The 21,906-nt window shown below is 41.8% G+C and overlaps 2 protein-coding genes across 2 annotated transcripts; both read right to left on the reverse strand.

Annotated features, from left to right (window-relative positions):
* Window positions 1-1,876: 1,876 nt before the first annotated feature.
* ttll4 (tubulin tyrosine ligase-like family, member 4) lies at window positions 1,877-9,950 on the reverse strand. Its single transcript, XM_036544774.1, has 16 exons — window positions 9,493-9,950; window positions 8,709-8,797; window positions 7,528-7,650; window positions 6,446-6,556; window positions 6,265-6,341; window positions 5,833-6,027; window positions 5,634-5,716; window positions 5,320-5,448; window positions 5,011-5,133; window positions 4,824-4,922; window positions 4,613-4,747; window positions 4,118-4,258; window positions 3,884-3,986; window positions 3,052-3,262; window positions 2,786-2,924; window positions 1,877-2,018 (listed from the first exon to the last, which is right to left on the reverse strand). Exons 1-16 carry the CDS (start codon window positions 9,948-9,950, stop codon window positions 1,877-1,879), a joined length of 2,358 nt encoding a protein of 785 aa, XP_036400667.1.
* A 2,816-nt stretch (window positions 9,951-12,766) lies between these two features.
* cnppd1 (cyclin Pas1/PHO80 domain containing 1) lies at window positions 12,767-21,162 on the reverse strand. Its single transcript, XM_036545989.1, has 8 exons — window positions 21,017-21,162; window positions 18,992-19,094; window positions 18,445-18,526; window positions 18,206-18,326; window positions 17,838-17,966; window positions 17,657-17,718; window positions 16,576-16,693; window positions 12,767-16,201 (listed from the first exon to the last, which is right to left on the reverse strand). The coding sequence occupies exons 1-8, from the start codon at window positions 21,077-21,079 to the stop codon at window positions 15,632-15,634; spliced, it is 1,248 nt and encodes a 415-aa protein (XP_036401882.1). The 5' UTR covers window positions 21,080-21,162; the 3' UTR covers window positions 12,767-15,631.
* Window positions 21,163-21,906: the final 744 nt, after the last annotated feature.

Here is a 21,906-nt window from a genome sequence, read left to right on the forward strand (position 1 = left end):
ACATTAATCAATCCAGGACAGCTGAAGGTGGCCTTAATGGACTCCATTAGCTCATTAGTAATGCTACAAATGACTAAACTCTACAATCAGCATAACAATCAAGGTAGTAAGGGCTTTTTGCTTTGATGCTCTCAAGACTTTTGATGTGTATTGTCAGCACAGGGACATGTTGTTTAAGTGCAAAAGCAGCCTGCAGAATGCTACCAGCCTTAGCAAAAGGATATTGTACATAAAAATGATACTGTAAACTAGCACTACCCCTGTGTGGGGTGAAAAAACACTATTCACTTTATAAACAGTGACCTTTGATTTTATCTGTCACATTTCCTTCACCATATAATTTGAAATGCAGATTTAACATGTCGTCTTCTGACATCAGATGTGGGTGCTCCACTCAAGTGAACAGAATTATTTTTGTCTGTGTATTTATTGTTGGTGAACTAGTAGTTCCCTCTATCCACTGCAACCTCACACTACTGACAAAGAATCAAGTTAGGTTGTCACTATGAATGGGCTATCATTCAATGTGGTGAATTTACATGTGTAGCCATTTGTTGGTCCCACTTTGCCAGCTATTTTTTTTTTTTTTTACAAATTAGCCAGAGTTCACAACCTAGCTATCAGCTGTAAAGTCATAGCTAACAATAGGCAGCCATATTTTATCAGCCAACCAGAATAAATCACTTCAACGACTGGCTGGCTAATACTCAACAGTGGCCAATATAGCATGATAGCCTTGATTTTGATCTTAATGACTGCAACACATGGTGTCCTTGATTGATCCATGTTTCACAACATATAAGTCTGCTGCCAAGGGCTAGTAGCGTTCTGTTTACATTAAAGTTGGAAGATTCTATAAACGTCCAGAAGACTCCTGTGAATATCCAGACAAAAGAATGCTGAAGACTATTTTTGCAGGACTTTGTTCGTAGTTACCTAGGGATGCTTCTAATTTTATCATTGTTTTTTAAGACACTTGTTTTTTTTGGATAGCAGTAATATGGATTAAAGTGAACAACAGGGTTTCTCAACAATGCCTTGAATTGTGTCCAGAAACAACAAAAGTGGGTTTTGGGAAACATTCAAGACATTAAATACCTGCTGACATATCAGAACTCCCATGCTAATAGTGTAAGAGCTCACTGAAATGAAAAATGTGCTCCTAGAGAATGCTATTGAGTGCACAGGTCTGCTTTGGGTAAGCAAGGCTAACATAATGAGGAATTATGATGTTTGCAAATAGCAACAGCAATGTGCTGTTGTCCTGCACAAATAAATGGGTATTTAGTGTTAGGCTTATTTCAGATGTCACCTGGAAACCACAGCCTAAGCTGCCATCTAAGACACATTAACTAAATGATAAAAATACAATTATTACCATTTAATTTCTGTTCAGAAATTCACATGTAATATGTAGAGTTTGGAAATGACTGGTCAAATGGTTATACCTGCAACTCCATACATGAAGCAAAATGATCTGATCGAGTCATACAACTATACACAAACAGACCCCAAGCAAGAAACCAGACGACTGTCAAGATTTCCTTTCATTTGCTAAAAGTGTTCTGAAATTTCTATCCGTTGGGTCCACTGAGATCACCTAATAAGACTGTGACAGTACAACTGATACAATGTTAAAAGCTCATTAATTTGGTCAGCAATTTTTGCAGCGATTCACACATCAGATCCACCTGCTCTCCACCTCCTGGGTTAGCTATAATTCTCAGCGAGAGAACAGATAGAGGAAGGAGAGCTGTGTCAGACTTGGTAGAGTTCCCAGACCACTGCCTCTCCCTCTTCCTCAGTTTAAGTTGTTGGAAGCCCAGGGGGTAAGCAGTGACAGGGGGAGGGCTGTGTGGGACAGAGGGTATGCCTCTCATTCTAAGTCCTTGGTGTGGACACTCTCACTGGACAGGGTGGAGCTGGAAGTTATGGACCCTGTATCAGGGGAGCTGGACCTCTCTGACTGCACGTCATCGTCATCTGGCTGGGGACTCTGTTTCTGACTGACTGCCGCTCTAAGGAGGAGGGACAGAGGAGGCCCTTTCAATAAATAATGATGATGACAGCAACCGACACAGTCAGTATGAGCACTACTCTTCCCTGTTCACAAGGGCAGCTTGCTGAAACATACAATCCCTCTGCGCTGAATGACACAGGCATACAGTACCGGGCCATAGGACAAGGCAGAGGGATTTTGAGTGTAGCTGTACCTACCTAGATCTGATCGGCTCCTCCTTCAGAGAGAGATTAGTGTGGGATCCCGACTTGATGCTCAAGGTAGACATGGATGACCACTGAGACGCAAAGAGAAAAACATACCAAAAAATACATAAATCCAGAAAAAAACCCTGATTTCCAAACTCCTATATGCCATTTAACTCACAAAGTAAACAAACGTGCATAATTAGGGTAAAACACTTAGTTAGACCCTCAACTTTGAGTTGAAAGAACTACAGAAAATTTCATGGATCACAGAACTTGAGCAGCTGTAATACACGCATACACTCCATTCATGCTTGTGATTCATGACTGTGTAACTGCAGGAAGTAATGTCTGCACAATACTGTCTATTAAGGCACACAGACAACATGAAAATAGAATAGAATTCCCAGGGCGGGAAAAAAAAAAAGCCACCATTTTTAATCAATCTTGAATCAATGGTACTGTCCCCGAAGTCAGAATCTGTATCCAAAAGGAAGTGGTAGTGGGCTTTGATAGCTTATTAAATGCACATATAACAGATCGAAGTAGAGGCCTATGGGCACAATAGCCAGTTCTGCACTCCGAGGAGATGGAAGAGAATGATGAGGGCAGGCTGATGGGAGAGATGGAAGAGAAGGCAGTAATCACCAGGTGTTCTGAACTGCAGCTGCTGCCCAGGTGAACACCTTTCTGACAGAGACTCCTCAGCAGGTCGATGCCTAAATATTCAGAGACGGAGGTCAGCACACTTCTGAAATACTTTAAACTACGCAAGACGTGCAGTTATGACTTACGAAGTTAACAGACACAGTCGAGGCAGAGACACGGACAGACTTGACCTCTGACCTTTGCTCCTGTTGTTACAGTACTTCAGCTCCCACTGGCTGAGCAGGATGTTGAGGTAGCGCCGCTGCTCGAAGAAGCGCAGGTAGCGGCCAGAGATGGAGGATGGGAACACGCGCTCAAAATCGCCGCGCCGGTTCAGCTCGTCCTCGGCCTGCGTCAGCACCCGCACATCGTTGGGAGTTAGGACGGTCAGTACAGTGGAGAGGAATGTCTACGAGGGCACAGAGTAGCACAGCTGGAATGCATGTTCTGTCCACAATACAGCTCTAAATAAACCTCACACATTCGGTGCATTATGGCAGTTAGCCAGTTGTTACTAAAACCTACTCCCGCCCACAGCATGTTGTATTGTTTTGGCACTGGCATCGTCTGAGTTCATAGCATGTTAGGCAAGTCAGACTTCTGTCAACTTCGTAAAGGCAGTGCAAAAAGTGCTGTTGATGTCATGTGGATTCTCATTAAGATCACCTCCCTACTGTGTTAGAGTTTATAGTATAGCTACGATAACTACATTGCAGGAGAGGACACAATGGCCTGTAGACAGACACTTTTTGCATGTGACCATGAGGACACTTACACAAACCGCTCACTTTTCTTAGTTCAACTCCTTATTTTCTTTGTTTTCTATTCAATGTGACATTGAATTATTGACCAATTTAATATTAACAAATACAGCTGCTGCTAAAATATTTTTTTGATTAAATTTTGCTCTTAGAATATAAACAGACTCTGCAGAAATCTTCTATGCAGCCAGTCAGTAACAAAAATCTCTCATTTTCATCCTAGGTTTAAACTTATTTGTTCATTTGTGTGCATTTGTATCTGAGTTTACCTGATTTATGCTTCGCTGGCCAGTAAAGTGAGCCCTCTTGATCCTGTCATCAAGTAAGTGTTCTGTGGAGATTTTGGATCTGTCCCTCTCCCCTCCTGACAAACTGCAAGGAACAACATTCTCACATACGCATGCAAATATAAAACAGATTCACAAGGCCTCTGCCTCCTGCAGACTGCTACAGAGTGTAAGGCAGCGTTCCTGCAGTGGGCCCGGTGGTGTGTGAAAGCAGACCTGCTGGCGGAGCTGCTGGTGCTGCAGCTGCTGGCTGGAGCTGCGTCTTCATGCTGCGGCAGCACAAACCCTGCCAGGTTCAGCAGGTCCCGGATCATCTGGCCCTTAACGCTGAAGTCCAGCGCCGTGCTGGTGTGGAGGCTGGGGCGTCAGACAGAAAAGGGCTTGTAACCGAAAGGTTGCCGGTTCGACTGCTGCTGTTGCACCCTTGGACAAGGTACTTAACCCACAATTGCCTCAGTGAATATTCAGTTGTGTAAACGGGTCACATGTGAAAACTGTAACATATGTAAGGCGCTCTGGATAAGAGCATCTGCTAAATGACAATAATATAACGTAATGTTAAATGATCAGACAACTGTGCACCACTCACTCCCCGACTCATTTTTCTGCACATTTTAGTTAAAAAAGGGTCCATAAATACACAAATCAACCAATCAGTAAACAGAGGTGACTCGTTTTACTTTCAGTCCTCTCTGAAGGTGTGAGCTGTACCTGGGCGAGATGTTGACCTCCAGAAGCCAGGGCTTGAGTTTCTCATCCAGCATGATGTCGAAGCCAAAGAGCTCGTGGCAGTTGTTGGGGGAGCGGACATACATCTTCACCAGCGTGTTAATGTATGGCTCTGACCTACTCAGATACAAACACAAATAATACAGACCCCAAGCTGCAAAGGAAACACACACACAAAACCGCTGCCACTCACGCGATGATGGTTTTGATGACAATGTCTTTGATCTTCTCCCATATCAAGATGGTGTTGACTCCCCTTGTGCCCAGATATTGCCACAGAGCTTTCAAAGACCTACATGGAACAAACGGACACGTGCCAATGCCTCTTAAACGCCTAACGTCACCCACCGTGCGAGAGCAAACCCCTCTCCCTCTCTTACCATTTATGGCCCTGGCAGGCCTTGTCATCGCTGTTGCTCTGATAGTCGGAGTTCTTCTTGTTAACACTGTAGTTTGTTAGGTGCATGAACTTGTTCCGTAGGGTTTTCACTGAAGAGGAATACCTGACAAATTAAAACAATGAAGCAGTCAATGAATGCAACAAAACACCGGGATTCACTGCCTCACCTTTAAGAGTTTTTTTAACCAACGAGCATTGGTAAACAAAGTATACGTTTTTATGCTAACAGGGGAAAACGCATATAAACATATCTTTAAATGAATCCATTAGTAAAGAGAAGAGTCCATACTTGCAGCTGGCAAAGCGAACCAGTCCATCGCTATAGATGTAGATGCGCAGTGGGTCGTAGGAGGAGACGTACACATAGATCCGCAGGTCAAACTTATTCCCACTGATGAGGTATGGCCTGTGGATGTATCTGCACAACAACGGCAAGCAGATTTAATTTCTCTGGAACATGTAAGAGCCTGTGAAAGCAAGTCTTAAATCTTCCCTCATCAATCATCAAATGAAAATCTATAACCCAAAACATATAGCCCTTTCCATTAAAGCACACCCAATCACAACCGTCCCTAAGAACCTAGACAGTGTAAAGCAGCTTACCTCTGCACCAGCAAGGGCCTCCTCTTGGGTATTTGACTCCACTTGTGAATCACCTGGATCCCAATTCCTCGAGCTGATGCCGGCTGCCATGGTGGTGGGATATTAAGAGAAAAGCCTGTCATTTTACAGGTCATTCATCATTATGTACCTCTGTACCTGCTGTGAGATTTCCACAGCCTGTTTCATTTTTCTCACACACCGGTTTGACGATCCATCTCCGCCGGCCTCTCCCCTTGTCCCATGCTTCCCTCAGCTGCCTGACGTCATGCGGGAGCACAAAGGATCGTGGGAAGAAGTTGAACTCCTTCTTGCCGAAGCGAGTCTGCATCTTGGACAGGTTATGCCACAACCGGTCCTTGCGGCCAATCTGAAACGATCCTGGGAAGTGATTCAACTACGGGAAGGTTTGGGAGAGAGAAAAGATCAGTACTGTTCAAAGAAAATTACAGTGACGCATTAACAGACAAATCAGAGCAACAGACAACTCATTTAATATGAGTGACTAGATGACCCTAAATTTAGCTGTATACATAAGTTGGATAATGCTATGGACACCTACCAACTCCCTTGAGCTGAGTTCAACTACTTAAAAGCAACGCAAACTAATGACCTGCACAACTTTCCCACTTACTTTCTGATGTTCTCGGATGGTCCTGAATCCACGCGACTTCAAGTGCTGACCCCAGCAGCCAAGCCAGTCGTGGCTTTCTGCAATTCAATCAAATCAGCCAATCCTCTGTTTAGGTTCCGGGCCTTGTGGTCCAATGTGCAAAAGAATCTCCACAGTGGGAAACACCACAAGGCACACTTACTCTTGCTGGCTTTGAAATGTGACCTGGTGAGGGTGTCTTTGACCACACTGGGGGTGACAGAGCTCATCTTCCACTTCAGCAGCTTCCTCTGCTCGACCGGCAACAGCTCCACTGTAACACAGGCACACACTCACAGCTCCACTACAACACAGCCACACACTCACAGCTATACTGAAATACAACCACACACTCACAGCTCCACTGCAAAACAGCCACACACTCACAGCTATACTGAAATACAACCACACACTCACAGCTCCACTATAACACAGCCACACACTCACAGCTATACTGAAATACAACCACACACTCACAGCTCCACTGCAACACAGCCACACACTCACAGCTCCATTGCAACACAGCCACACACTCACAGCTATACTGAAATACAACCACACACTCACAGCTCCACTACAACACAGCCACACACTCACAGCTATACTGAAATACAACCACACACTCACAGCTCCACTGCAAAACAGCCACACACTCACAGCTCCACTGCAACACAGCCACACACTCACAGCTATACTGAAATACAACCACATACTCACAGCTCCACTACAACACAGCCACACACTCACAGCTATACTGAAATACAACCACACACTCACAGCTCCACTGCAAAACAGCCACACACTCACAGCTATACTGAAATACAACCACACACTCACAGCTCCACTGCAAAACAGCCACACACTCACAGCTATACTGAAATACAACCACACACTTACAGTTGCATTGGTACACGAAACCAAACACTGTTTACATTTTCACCAGAAAACAGTGCAACTGTTAGCTAGTATAACTTTTTGAATACACTCTATTACAAAAAACAAAGGCATACAAAGATGCTACAGTGATACCACTGAATAAAAATGAAATATAAAGTAATATTAGCAATAAAAATATAGCCAAGCAAGAGTTACACTGCCTTCCTTACAACAAATGTCATAGTAATTAAACTGCAAACCGCACACTGAAGTATTATTGTACACATGCTTAAATGTTGTGGGACTTGAGATGTGAATAGCTAACAGATGTCAGCTATAACACTAATGGTTACTGCTCTAGGTCCTGACCGTTCTCTTTGGCCGTGCCAAAGTACAGCGTAGGGGGGTTGCGAGGGAACAGGCTTGGCACCAGGGCTGGCTTCTTTTCCCTGCCGCATAAGTCAGAGGTCACTGGCTCCTTGATACTAACAACCACAGGAGGTCATCACAAACGGACAAGACATCACACACACACACACACACACACACACTACAGGCATTACTCATAGCATACACATATACATACATTTTTGACAGTTTACAGTGTATTACAAATGAACAAATACATCAAATGTCAGTATTGTTCGGTCCAGACACAATATTGCAATTAGGTGATCATCAATTAGCCATCCTAGTAAATAAAAGAAAATAAATTAAATGGTAAACTCGCATAATAGTCAGTCAACCAGGACTAGGAAAATTTGGCCACAGAAAGATGTCCCCATTATTGAGGGATAGTTCTGCCTTTATCAGTGAATGACAACTGGGAGACCTTTCTACTGCCATCTCTGCTTTTCATAGTGTAACCCCTAGAACAAAAGCACTGGGCTCACTTCAGTGCATTACCAGCACAGCTATGTCCTGTGTTTGCATGGACTTTCTGAAAGGATGTAAAAAGTGTCAATGGTGTGGATAGGTCGTCTATATAGAAATCTAGCAGCAAACTGCACCCACTGCTTACTATACTCTTACGGAGTCAAACCCCCCTAACTGAAATCATTTTTAAGTACTGCCATGTAATTTCTAAAGACACTACCAATGCTTTACAAAAACAGTGAGGCACAGACTCAAAATCATAGAGCTCTTTGTCTTTAACTTTGAAGACCAGGATAAGTGTGTGTTTCACTTGCTTCCCAAAATTAAATAAAGAAAAATGTTAAGAGTACTGCAGACAGACTGAATCTGGACCTGAGTGACGGTGGCACATTTCAGTCAGAATAACCCCGAAGGAAATGATCAGAGAAAAAAAAAATCCATATTACTTTAATGAAGCATCCATGGAATTTGTTGAATTGTTCAACGAGGACCAATCAGACTCGTCTGGGAAGAAATGAAAAAAGACAGTCAGAACAAACTAATAAACAGGAATATATCTGAGGATGCAAAGGGACACAAACATGCGCAGCTTTGTCCCATCACACAACAGACGGCTTCACTGCACTGCACTGGTCATGTGACCTCCCGATAGAAGCGAGCATGGCGGCACTCACCTTCTTCATCTCCGCTGCACTGGCTCTCCAGCTCGTCAGGCAGCTCCTCTTCCTCCCCATATTCTGGTAGCATGGCAAGAGACTCCTGACTGGGCACAGACAAGAGTGTAAACATTCAGTGCCGGGGTACGCCTATAAACATAAGGCTATATCTAAACAGAGCCAAAGATGTAAATACATAATTGCTCTTTCGATCAGACTAGTAATATGCTGATGGAAGTAACCTCTGATTTTCTGGTGCCCTTACAGAATGCCACCCTCATGAACCTGTTTTCTAGGTTATTGAAAGGACACACTGGTCAAAATCTACTATCTGATATTTTCTATACTTTATGTGAAACATCACTATGATGGCAAAGTTCAGCCAGCCTACAGCAAATTGCCTGTGTGCCCATAATATGGCTGGAACCAAAGCAGTTATTGATCTCTTGCGACTGGTCCATGGGAGAAGGCAGGAAGTTACCCTGTAAAATACACTTATTTTAATACTATATTGCCATTTTCACACTTTGTTCCTTCAAGAGACCATGAAAAGAGCCAAAAATAGCCAACATGTTTTTAAACATGTATGTCTTGATCCACCATCACCCCTCTCACAACCCACCTCAATGCCAGTTTTGACACAGAGGTTGGGTACTTCCGATAAAAGACAAAATATCTCAGGGACAATCCCCTGTTGTAAAGATCAGGACAGACCCTCATCAAACACTTTCAAAAAGACTGTGCGCTTTGCCTGCCTTGCTCTGATTGTCAGTGGTGTGACAGGCAGGAGACAGGCACTTACTTGAAGGGGAGTGGGTCACTCTCAGTGAGGTGCATGGTTACTGAGTCAATGAAGGGCTGTTGATGATTGGCTGTCTTGTTGTCTGCATCCCCGGGAATGACACTGATACTGGTGCTGCTCTGCTTACACCTGGCAGCAGAAGGGTTAACTGTGGCACCACAGCAGCTCCTTGTGTCAATGCCAGTGGCATTAGGAGTCTCCATGGGAACATAGGACGACTCCTTATCACCGTAGGCACAGCAGTGTGGTTCAGGATTGGCTGGAGGAGCATGACTGGCAGTGCAGGGGTGGGAAGCATTTTGGGAAGGGTAAGGAAGAGTCTTGCCATGGTAACTGGGCTCCTGCTGTGGCTGGGGAGAGTTTCTGCCGCTAGTCTGCGGTGCGACCTCCTTCCTGTTGCCCCTGTACTTGTACATGCTCCAGGGGACAGACTGGTTGGTGGACATGATGTCACTCATCCCTGAGGACTTCTGAGAACTGGCCTTTGTCAGGGAGGGGCATGTTGGATTGACCGCAAACTGGGACGAAAGAGTCCTCTTATCCAGCAGCCCTGAGCGTAACCGGAGCGAGTCCAAGTACCAGGAGGGCCGGTAGCTGTGGTTAGTTGTCGCAAGTTGATAGGGAGTGAAGTGGGCAACGAGTGGGATCCTGGGACACTGAGGCCCTCTAGACATTACATTGGAGGTGCTGCCACCATGAACAAAACCTTTAGAACGGCCAGAGCCATAACTCAAAATATTATCAGCCCTGGCCACTGCAGCATTGAAGGCAGGCACAGAAAGGTATTCCCGATGGAGGGGGGTTCCAGAGACACAAAACTGCCGATCCTGTACCATCCTGATGTTGGTTTGGACGGGAGGGCTACGCAGGGCCTGCGTGTTGGGTCCCTTTCTCTCCACACAGCTGGAGGAATCCTGGCTGTTGGATGCATGTATCACCGCAGGTTTGGCTCGAACCGCAAGGCCTGGGCCAAAGGCCTGCATTTTTACTTCTTCAGCTACATTGGAGGCCATGTGTTGCCATCTCACACCCTCCTGGCATTAACTTGGCAGGCTGGGGTAGATCAACCTGCCAAGCTGGACAATGGGAGGTAAACAGTAAAGTAAAATGGGCATTACACAAATTGTATCATGTTAAGCATACACACTAAATAACATGGAACCACCTTGGAAGGGAAGTCTTGCTTTTGGTTTGTTCAAGGGAATGTCAAGGGTGGACTGTATATTCCAGTATAGACAACACTATTCAATTGCTGTAACATTACTCAGTTTATTTTAAAAATGAGTCGTTTTTAATGGCATACTATATAAAAGGAGACAAAGCCTGGTGATTTATTGCTGCTTGGTAGCTAGCCAATTGGCAATGCATCTTGTCATGATAGCCTGAGTTGTCGCGAAATACTTACATCCGCCAAATATGTAATAACGTTACAGTAAAATAATATGCTTGAGACTGAATCCTATTTAACATGACTAACCTAACCTATTTCGGGTGCATCATTACAAATCCATATTTCAATTTTTGGTATGCAGGGAAAAATCCTAAAATTAGGCTCAATTTGTAATATTACGAGTCTAAATATCCAGTCAATTGTCAACAACGTGTAACACACTTTATGCTAATCTACTAACATTATATAATAACACTGCCCAGAGCACTAGCTATGTCGTTTCGTTTAAGGTATATTAGAGCAATCGAATAATTTAAAACAGAAAATGTTATGTAAAAAAATAACGATAGCGTGCTCACTATATTCGCAGTTGCTAACAAAGTATGCACTTCTGGGACATAACACGGGGCGCCGTTTGAGTGAAACTCTGTAACGTTAAATATCATAGATCTTGCTACTTTGATTATTGTGTGACGAGCCACTTACTCCGAGCTAAGCTATAACCGAAACCATTTGAACAATATCAGGTACCGTATTTTAGCTAGCATGTGAATAATGAGTTACTAGCAACCTCTTAATCCCCAGTTGCTTAAGTAAATTTCAAATTATAACTTTAATCATCTGACTACCCAGTTAACGTTAACTCGGCAACCCCGATCACCTAACTTGGCGTGGTATTGTTTTCAAATGTGTCTTCCATGTTCCTAGGTTTCTGGCTAACCAGCTATCTCGGTAAGTTAGACAACCAAAATGTAAAATTCAGTTAAACAGCAACCCGATTAATGTTACAACTTGTTCTGAATTTGTTTACTAGTCAGAGAGGGTAAAAACCTACAAATGTTAACAAGTTAGCGAAGTTTATGCTAACGTAGCCAAGGTTTACAGATAATCAATCTAACGTTACCCAAGTTAGCATGGATGTACGGGGCATCACCAAGCGACTAATTTAAGAATGTTTGCTGTTAAAACCGTTTCATTCGCAGCCTCGCAGAAAACTGTCTGACTGTGTGTGACTCCTCTTCCTTAACGATTTAAGTCCAGCCACCTGCCCCCACATTTGCAATTGGGGCTGTATTGGCTCTAATTAGACAGCCAATGTGCTAAAACTTCACCTGATTTTGTAGTGACTATGCGGAGTGGGAGGTCGCAGTTCTAATCATTTTTTCACCACCTCCTAGCAACTGCGATGCCTCGACGTGGTTTCCTCTCGGGTTAGTAAAAGCCAACTAGTTGGCTATCTACATGCACTTTGATACAATATCCCCGTCAAACAAGTCCGCCGAGCAAGCTCCCACAATCGAATAACTATTTTAACGTCTTTTCTTTTTCTATTTGTATATTGAAACTTTCAATATAAATTGCATTATAAATAATACAATTAGCAGTTAGAAGAAATGAGTTATTTCCGGAATAATGTCTATAATTGAAAATATATGTTTGGTAAATTAAAGACATTTAATTATGTGATAATAAAGGAAAATGAAATGGCAGAGGAAATGCTGACGTTATTTAAATACGGGTATACAGACAGGTGTGTAGTATAGGAGAGGAAACTGTTAATGGTGCTTATCCACCGCTTTACAATGCATATTCCTTTGCCATAGCAAGCCTCTGGACTCCATCCTTCTTGGACCTGGATATTGCAAAGCATCAAACATTGATTTACATCACACATATATGAGGAGAATTCATAGTGAAATGCATTAGAGACTCAAAACCTGTATCTGGTATGCTTATTTAAAAAAGGAAAAAAAAAAATCATAAAGCACTGTGCATTGTAACATTAAGAAACAAAAAAATTAACATCAAATGTAGCTAATGCTTTTATTTGATTTGCATTTATTTTATTTAACAGAATTCTATACATTTTATGTATTTGTACATGTTTAAGAAAAATGATTGTGCCACAAAGGTGCACGGTTTAAGAGCATTTAAATGTTAATCCATCAAAAGGGTAAAGGGTTAATTTTTTTTTACAGAAATCTTGAGTACCTGTGCACAGTATCAACTCCCTCACAGTATTTCTCAAAACTGAGACCTCTAGAAAAATCACAGCATGGATCTTTTGTATCATCCTAAAAGATCAGGATTAACTTCAACATTGTAAATGTTACACTCAACTTTGAATGAGTAAATTCAGTATGCTGTGGCAACTATGAATAATTTTTAAAACAAATCACAGGTTTTCAATAATTTGTCTTAAGTGAGGTAAATAAATTTGAGGGCAAGGATCTTTTCTCTCATCAAATAAATCTGACCTTTTCTGCCCAGTCTTTTCCAGTAAGGAAGATGAAACAGTTGTTGGGGGGTATGATGGTACCTCTCCCCTCACAGAGAATTCTAAGAAATACAGAAGGGAAGCAATACTGTACTCAGCATTTGAATTCTTAGCTATAGCAAAAAGGGACATGTTCACTGTTCCTTAAAAATGATGAGAAAATCAAGAGGTATGTCTCAAGTTTGTTGAGCTGTTTTGAAAAATAAATGTAAACCTTTGTTTACCTAACTGTAAACTGTACAATCCTCTGTATTGACCTTTTTAAATGTTGGCTGTACTCAACTTTGCTGAAAATATATTATATTGCTTGGTGCATCACTTACACAGTCTTTTGCATTGAAAATAGACAATATGAATGGTTTTATCTCACAAAAGAAAAAGCAGTTTGATCCACTGAAGGTTTTCACAAAGTGGTTCACCTTGAGTTGTATTTCTGGATGACAGTAACATTTGCCCACCACTAAATTTACTTCAAATGCACCTTGGTGACTATGACAAATGAACACCACTGAGTATTTAGTTAGATGTTCTAAGCAGGGATCATTTTCAAGCAGTTATTTTTTCCTGAAAATCTGAAGCTCAAATTAAATAAAGCCATTACATGATAATTGCAATGTAAACTGATATTTTTTCTTCAGAGAACAGCCCTGGGTGCCCTTCAAGTTCAGTGCATGAATCATTAATGCCACTGTGCCAGTGACATGCTGAAAGAGATCTTTCAAAACTAACAAATGTGTTCAAATGATAGCATTTAAACAAAAACAACTGTGAATGAGATATTTTCACATTAAACAAAGCATCAGACCAAGCACAGAACAGCACAGTCCTTACCATAAAATCCAAATCACACAAAGCTTAAGTACCTTTAAACTCCCTTCATACCATTTAACTGATAAGGTATTTCACAAATTGACATGGACCAGCACCTCAGTTAACATGAAGATGTTATCTTTCAAAAAACATTACACTCCCTTGATTTTTACTTTCTACTTCTTTAAATAACTTTACTGCAAATATAAAACTGAAAAACGAGACAGCACATGCTGCACAACTACCTTTGGTCAGTAATGAGGACTGTTCTGTGCGATGTCTATTTTAATAAGCATCATATTGATATCTACCCTTTCTGGCTCAGCTCGCTTTAAAACTCTATGTTTACATGTCCTGGCAAGTATACTCCCCCATTTTTATAATCATTAAAGTTACCAGAAAATTCCCAGTTAACAATATAATGCAGGCCCAATATATGTAAAGAGATTACTTAAGAGTAAAGGGAGGTTCTTTCATATGCAAGCTTGAAAATGCAGTGCAAATTAAAAGCACTTCCTACACTATTGTTACAACACCAAATTCCACATTACTCTGCCAGTTCCCTCTGGATGGAACTTTACAACCAAACCCTTTCTAGTTCGATAAGGTATACCCTGCAAGTTCAATAAAAAAGGCTTATGTAAGGAGGTCAACTCTCGTCTCAATTTTCAATTTTTCAAGTTAAACAATTCCAACGTAAGCAGTTACCTCCTCCTCACTAACTGAACACATCCAAAGTTGTAGCCTCCTTACAGCTGTAGGCTACTACCCTCTATAAGACCCATAAACAAACCAACATGCAAAAGTTGGAGGTAAAAACTGATATGGTACCTTGCTTTCAGGAGCATAAATCATCTGGCTTTGTCACATACCGAACTCCTCAATCACCCACAGGAGACAGCTATCAACAGTGGTGTTTAAACAACACTTGAGCTCCTCTTCAAAACAAACCCAACACCCTCCTCCATTCTGCCATAACCATCTTCAGTAGAATCGAGTAACCAACTCCCAACATACCGCATTCACCCAGGATTAAATATGCATAGTAACAAACCTCTTGCAATTTAAACTAGGCAAGTCATAGCGCTGGCACACCATTGACCTTTGATAGATTTATGCTCCTTGCAAACATATTGTTCACCATTCCAAAATATTTTCTTTGCTGTTGTGTTGACTTTGTCCACTTACCGAGTTCTACTTTTAACTAATCAACAACTTATTTTCTTGCAAATAATGCAGTATATTATCAAAACTTGAAAAAAAGTACAATAGAGCTGTATCTTTATATATCCTTTTCTTATTTTAGGAAGTGTCAACTCACAAAATATAAGGGCATTTCAAAAGCTTTTGGCAAAAAAAGAATTCAGTGCATTCTAGTATCTTGGAAAACAAAGCTTTCTGATACTTCAGATAGCACAGACATGCTGTTATTGACTGATCATCAGTACTGAAAGTAAAGGGTGAAGGAGTTTCACTTATTTACACTCAGTCCATGTGCGCTCTTTCCAACCTTCCAAAACACATACAACCATAATCCGCTTTTAAATGTGGAATTACAATTCAGTATACATATTCATTATGGGTGTAATTATAAGAAGTTACATGTCTTGTGTTTATCAAAAAAACGTCCTTCAAAACAGCCCACTTTCCGCCCAGGTTCTCTAAATGGGCATGAGGAATGTCTGGACTTTACCAAATGGGACAACTGTCTCTGAACAGCAGGGCCAGACTCTGGGGCTGCTCTGTTGGGGGTCCCCTAAAAAGGGTCCCAGAGAGTAAACTTGAGGGGGCACAGTAGGGGTGGTGACAGCGGATAGCAAAGCATGGGTAAGGGATCCATTATGAGCTCCACACTGCAAAGAGGAGGTTGGGTCCAGGTAGCCTGAGCAGAATTGAGCTGGGGTGGAAGAGTCCTTGTCCGGTTCTGGGTCAGAATAGGCTAGCGAGGTAAAAAGAGAGCCCCAGAAGCACAGCGCCGAGGTCGGTGAGGTGGAGGAGGGAGAAGTGCCTGAGCGCTTTTCCTGGCTCTCATTTCCCAGGATGCAACAGCGGAGGTTGGAGGCGGGGGTGATGTTGTCTAGGAGCAGGCCAGGAGGATCAGCTGAGCTTTGGAAGTTGACGGTGCAGAGTGTCCCATGGCTCCTGGGACAGCTAACCTGCTGCAGCACGGCGGAGGAGGCGATGAGTCCTGCCACACTGGTCAGGTAGACCAATCCCAGCATACAGGCCAACTACAGAAAGAGAAATATGTTAATACCATTCTGGTTTCAATTATAATGACTCATTTTGCTGTGCTCAACCTTTATAGCTGATCAAGAGTGGAAATATATAGTAACTATTAAATATATACATGAAAACTATTATACATATATATATAAAATATATGAAATATATAGGCTACATTCCTATCAGTCACCTGCCCCATCACCCTTAATGTGAACATTTTCTGACAGTGCCGACTGAGATTACTGTATGATGGCCCATGGGACAACTTCTCCACAACTGGCCAGTGTCAGTCTGAGTGTTTTGCCGTGCACCACCTCTGAAACACATATTGCTTCTTTCACTGCAGTGCTCTGTGGAGTACCAACTCAACCTTTCTCACCTTGGTGAAGTGCAGGTAGATTGAAGTGAAGGCTTGTCGCCACACTGACTGCTCCAGTAGCACACACAGATCAGTATAGGTGAACCAGCCACGCTTCAAACCTTCCCTCTCCGCTATGCTGGAGATCGGACAGAGTGAATACAACAGTAAATACACTTACAGCTAAAAGAAAAACGGATGTGGAGAGCACATTTCTGACTAAGATCATTTGTGAATACTGGACAATACCTGACAGTTCTCTACTGGAGGTATCAAATAAAAAGTAACTGATACAGAGATGGAAAAATAGATGACTGGCTTGCTGCACAAGATCTTGTTACTTCTAGAACAGTAATTACCGCTAATTAACTCTAATTGAGGCTTGAGAGGGGAGTTAAAAACAGGCACCTTCTATCCATAGAAACCGAACATCCTGAAAACACATGGCAACTAATTTCCCAAGCTATCCAATTCCTGTCATATCAAGAAGCCTTAACTGGCAATTTTCCAAACACACACATTCAGCCAGATTAAGACAAGCCCTCTTTTACTTTGCAGTTTAGATTCACTGATAGCTGGAAGGGCAATAATCCATTACAATGTCAAGTGGCAAAGCACTCTGAAATTAGAAGGATATTAAAACACACCTGTTAAGAGGAAGAGCTGCTTCAAAATGAAAATTTTACCCTGACCAAATAGTTTGGCAAGCTTTCCACATTTGAAAATTGAATTATTTTGTGTTCATAGATTTCAGAACTTTCATATTATTTCTTTCTGCTGTTTAGAATCTGTGTATGTGGCCATTCTGATGTGTCGGGAATGTTACTGTGAACCACGTAGTTCCATATCTTTATCCGCAGAAAGGACAGTACATGCGAACTACTGTCAGTTAAATTCAGGAACTGGAAGACAGCTAACAACAAAATATGTTGTCCCACCCTGTCTAATCTAGGGTAATTGTTATGTTACAAAAGGCTTTTTACTTGGCAATTTCCTGTTTTCCTTGTGAAAAGGATAAGTGGGGTACCAAAACCAAGCTCTACTCCAACATCAGCTTCTAGAACCTCAAAAATTTCAAGTGGTGAAAACAGGATAAACCTACCTGGTTTCTATTTGATTCAATATGTCAAAGAATTCACTGGGCTCAGTGAAGAGGCTCCAGTCCTGGAAGACATGAACCCATAGTGAGTGAACAGCACACAATGTTTATGGCCAGGCAGACTGGAATTAAGATGTAAGTTTGTGCCGCTGTATAGGGAGCTGCACAGACAAGCCCTGCTTACAATGGCTTTGAGAAAATTCATCTCGAGGGTATTGACAGTGTGAACATCCAGTTTCCCAGCCGCACCCCACTCATCGTTGAACACTTCCTCTTCCTCTCCCTCGTCATACAGGTATTTGCTGGCAACCATCTGAAAAGACACAAAAAAAGCTCTGAGGGTCAACACCAACTCCTGTATTACTGTCATAGCTGTCCATGTTCCATTCATTTTCTATCCATCTTTTGCCACAGATTACATGCAGTTAGTGAAAAATTGTCATTTTGATAATGACATGCTCTGAACAAAAGAAAGCTTTGTATCAGACCATGTGAATCACAAAGATTTAATGCATTTTTTCCCCTCAAACTAGCGACCTGGGACTCACATACCATTGAGATCAGGAAGAGGTCAGAGGAGGAAATCTGTTGCAGGTATTCAGGATTTCTGTGTCGCAGTCTTTCAATGTAAACCAAGGCCAGCATCATGGCACAGGGGGAGATACAGGCTTCCCTGGAACACAGCGCAGAACAGCTTCAGATGATCCAAGCAGGTTCAGATCAGCTCACACACCTGCTACACTGTACAGGGAAAAGGACCTCATCCTAAGGAGTCATTCCTCAGTACCAACCTGGCCACATGCGCAGCATACTTTTTCTGGAGCTTTCGAATGGGACTTGGGGCAGATTTCTGGAGCAATTCCACAGCAATGTCTGGGGAGGAAGGAGTAAAGAAGAAATTTTTAAACTGTACATTTGCCCATTTTCAGCTGTGACTTGTAATACCTGCACTTTGTGTCTTGCTTGCAATCCCCACCCCTAACACCTGCTACTTCTAGTACCTGCTGTTTATTTTATGTGAAGTATTGCAGTGTGTTTTGGGTGTTTCTGCGATCTAATTACTCGTTTAACTTGAATGAATACACTTATGTTCTATTGTGCTGGAAGTCAGTTTGGAAAAGAGCATCTGCTAAATGAATATAATGTGATGTAATGTAATACTGATTTTTACTCATCCAACATGACAAGTTTGGCTTAGAAAAGTACTGCAAGTTCTTTGAAATGATTACATGGTTACTGACGTGTAGACATACATGAAATATCGACAGTTGCAACGCTATACTGACTACGCCTTCATATTGGCCTTTGTACATACACCATTCCTTTATTTTGACTAACCTGTAACAGGGCAGGAGAGAGCATCGAGTGAGGAGTCCTTGTCTAATCCATAGTACAGCCGCTTTCGAACCCGTTCTGACAGTTTCTGGTGTCCTGGCAGAAACTGCAGACAAAAAAAAACCCTACATTGAAGCAAACATGACAACCTCCACAACTCCTACGTGTTAACAGACAATTTTGACAACAATTTAATTGTGTTAATACAATGGCATTCATTTAGATTAGGTCTCAGCTGTTGAAAACAGTAAATGTACACAACTCTAACATTTGCCAAAGAACAGACATTAAAACAAAGGCATCTACGTCTCAAACACAATAACATCCAGCTGCCATATTATTGCTTACTATTAAAAAGCATCAAATAATTGTTTATAGTATTTTTTTTTCCCCTGACTCTATTAACAATGCTGATTTTGAAAATCCAGGACACTCCATACTGGACAAAATGGTTGAAGGAAAGGAAAAAAATTGTCCGGCTGGTACGAAACAGTGGGAGAAGCCACAACCTCACAAAGACACACACTGTCAGCCACTTTCACGTGCAGCTGTTACATAAATGTTCTCAAATAGTCTAGCAAATTATGCGGAACCGCACCAGCTCTCAGCTGACATTACTGCATGTGACAGTGCTAACGTTATATCACACCGTAACTTTTACACACATGTTCTCTTCGCATGGGAAATCAAAAACAACGGCCTGTCCAAATTAAACACATTACAGAAGAAACGAAACACATGGTAGCGTTCTTTACCTAGCATGAGCTAATTGTGTCATGGCTAACTTGTCAAATCGTAAGTTGCGGTTATATTTAGACCTGGTTGACTGGCTAACCTTAGCTGCAGAAATCCTTTGTTACAAACGTATTTGTGAGCATTACGACCTGTTCATTTAAGTAACTCGGAATGTGTAAACGCTGAAAGTAAGTGTTTTGTTGTTGAAATATACGACAGCTTGTTTACCCTAACCCAATGTTATCAAAAAAACACATCAGTAACATTACACAATAGCTAGCGTTAGCTAAGTAGGTAACTAGGGTAACATGAGCTGTCATAACAGACAAAACCAAAAGAGATAAAAAGTGCTTCCGCATATGACAATGCAACAGTTAGTTGCCTATATCCGTAGCCAACTGGGCTAATGTTAGGTAGTTTTGCACGCCAAAAGAAGTCTTATTTTCATCCTGTTGTAACATATTTAGCAATGCAAAAATAAATTCAGCATGAATGACTCGATCAACGCGTTGTGGCTAATGGTAGCTAACTCATTTACCTAGCCACTACCACTACCACTTCGGGGCGATGGCTTATGAACTTAGCAACACATAATAATGAAGGACATTTTTATTATGCATGTCAACCAGTTACTTGGCTATCAAGCCTACATTAAATTACCACTTTACAACTACCTGCTAACATGCTAATTAAGCAAAGAAGTGCCAGCTAGTTGACTACTGTAAATTGATTAGGTTAAACTAGCACTTCGCTTGCAAGCACTGTCCAACTGACGCAGTGCGCTTCGCGAAGCTAGCGAGCGAGGTCTCAAACGTTACGGAGGATCTCCGAAATGTAGGCTATGTTTAACATAAATGGCTCGTATTCGCTAAGGTTAGCTTACTGCGAGTGTATGCAGACTGTAGCCAACAAACAGCTTAGCCTAGCCAGTTACCCATCAGTGCGTATCGTTAGCTAACTGGCCATTGGGTGTCAGGTCCCGAAACCAGCAAAGGGCCCAGTGAAGCCTATGACCCGTCTTTTAAGAAATTTCAGTATTTAAAAAACACTTGTATGGTCCATTTTGAGCAGTCCAGAGAAAGTTAAATTGTAGGTGGTTAGCTAATATGTAATCTAGTCTAGCTAATTAAGCGAGACACGAACTGGGCCCAAAATGTAGCTAACGACAACTGTTTACTAGCAGCCAACGAGTTAGGCCAGCTAAGCTACAAGCTAGCTAGCTCGTATTCAAGGGCATGTAATCGGGCAACCAACACAACGATTTATTTCCCAAATTGACGTCAATTTACATACCGTAAACTCCTGAAAGTCCGAAAAGGGAAACGTCCGCTCGTCGAATAATTCTTCAAAATCCATTTTAGGGGCTCAACATTAATCCGTGAAAATTTAATACAGCTAGCTGTGGCAAAACACGTCGGCGGGCGTCAACTGTCCCTCCCTTCCTCACTCTACTTGCTCCGGAAACGGCGACCCCTAGCGATCGCTATCGGAAACGCTGAAAGAAACGTGTTACGCAACACAAATTTGACAGTTTATGGTCTAAGTTTTCTGCACTACATCACTCTCAACAATAAGCGTACAGAGGCGGAGTATTAGCCTACTGTATAACTGTATTCTGCTTCCTAGCAATATTGTCAAAGAATCATCTAATGTTACTGGAGCACACAATGGCATCCGCCAGATAATGGCAATTCATCCCGCCGAAAAACTTTTGAAAAATCAATCTATATTTACATTTAGATTTATTCATTTGGCAGACGCTTTTATCCAAAGCGACTTAAAAGTGAGGCAGAGTAACAACACAAGCAAAAGGCCATATAAGGACTCAACAACAGTTGAAAGTATAATAGTATAAACTATAGCCTAATACTACAAAGTATATTAGATAGATAAAAATGTAAAATGTAAAATTACACTGAATTATGAAAGTAGGCCTACATAACGCAAGCGTTGAAATGTAGTTACAATTAACGTGCAAAGCAATTTATTCAGGTTTAGGTTAAACGCCGATGAACCATATCAGCTCATTCCTTTTCAGAATAGAGCTGGGCATATTCTGAGGAAGACTGTGATACTGTGACTGTGATGAAGGATGAGGAGTGTGGTGAAACCTCTCTATTTGTTTTAACTCAAAACGTTTGAAATGAAAGAGCACTCGATTTATGAAGTTAACCGCATTTAAG

Source organism: Megalops cyprinoides, chromosome 14 (genome assembly GCF_013368585.1).
Source record: "Megalops cyprinoides isolate fMegCyp1 chromosome 14, fMegCyp1.pri, whole genome shotgun sequence".
NCBI classification, from domain to species: domain Eukaryota; kingdom Metazoa; phylum Chordata; class Actinopteri; order Elopiformes; family Megalopidae; genus Megalops; species Megalops cyprinoides.

Coding starts and splice junctions, on each gene's coding strand:
- ttll4 (XM_036544774.1), bottom strand. CDS start 9,950: ATGAGTGACATCATGTCCACCAACCAGTCTGTCCCCTGGAGCATGTAC. Junction 4,748..4,823: donor GTCATCAAAACCATCATCGC/GTGAGTGGCAGC, acceptor GTATCTGAGTAG/GTCAGAGCCATACATTAACA. Junction 3,987..4,117: donor ACCAGCAGCTCCGCCAGCAG/GTCTGCTTTCAC, acceptor TGTTCCTTGCAG/TTTGTCAGGAGGGGAGAGGG.
- cnppd1 (XM_036545989.1), bottom strand. CDS start 21,079: ATGGATTTTGAAGAATTATTCGACGAGCGGACGTTTCCCTTTTCGGAC. Junction 18,527..18,991: donor TCTCTCCTGCCCTGTTACAG/GTTAGTCAAAAT, acceptor CTTCCTCCCCAG/ACATTGCTGTGGAATTGCTC. Junction 17,967..18,205: donor ACCTCTTCCTGATCTCAATG/GTATGTGAGTCC, acceptor GTGTCTTTTCAG/ATGGTTGCCAGCAAATACCT.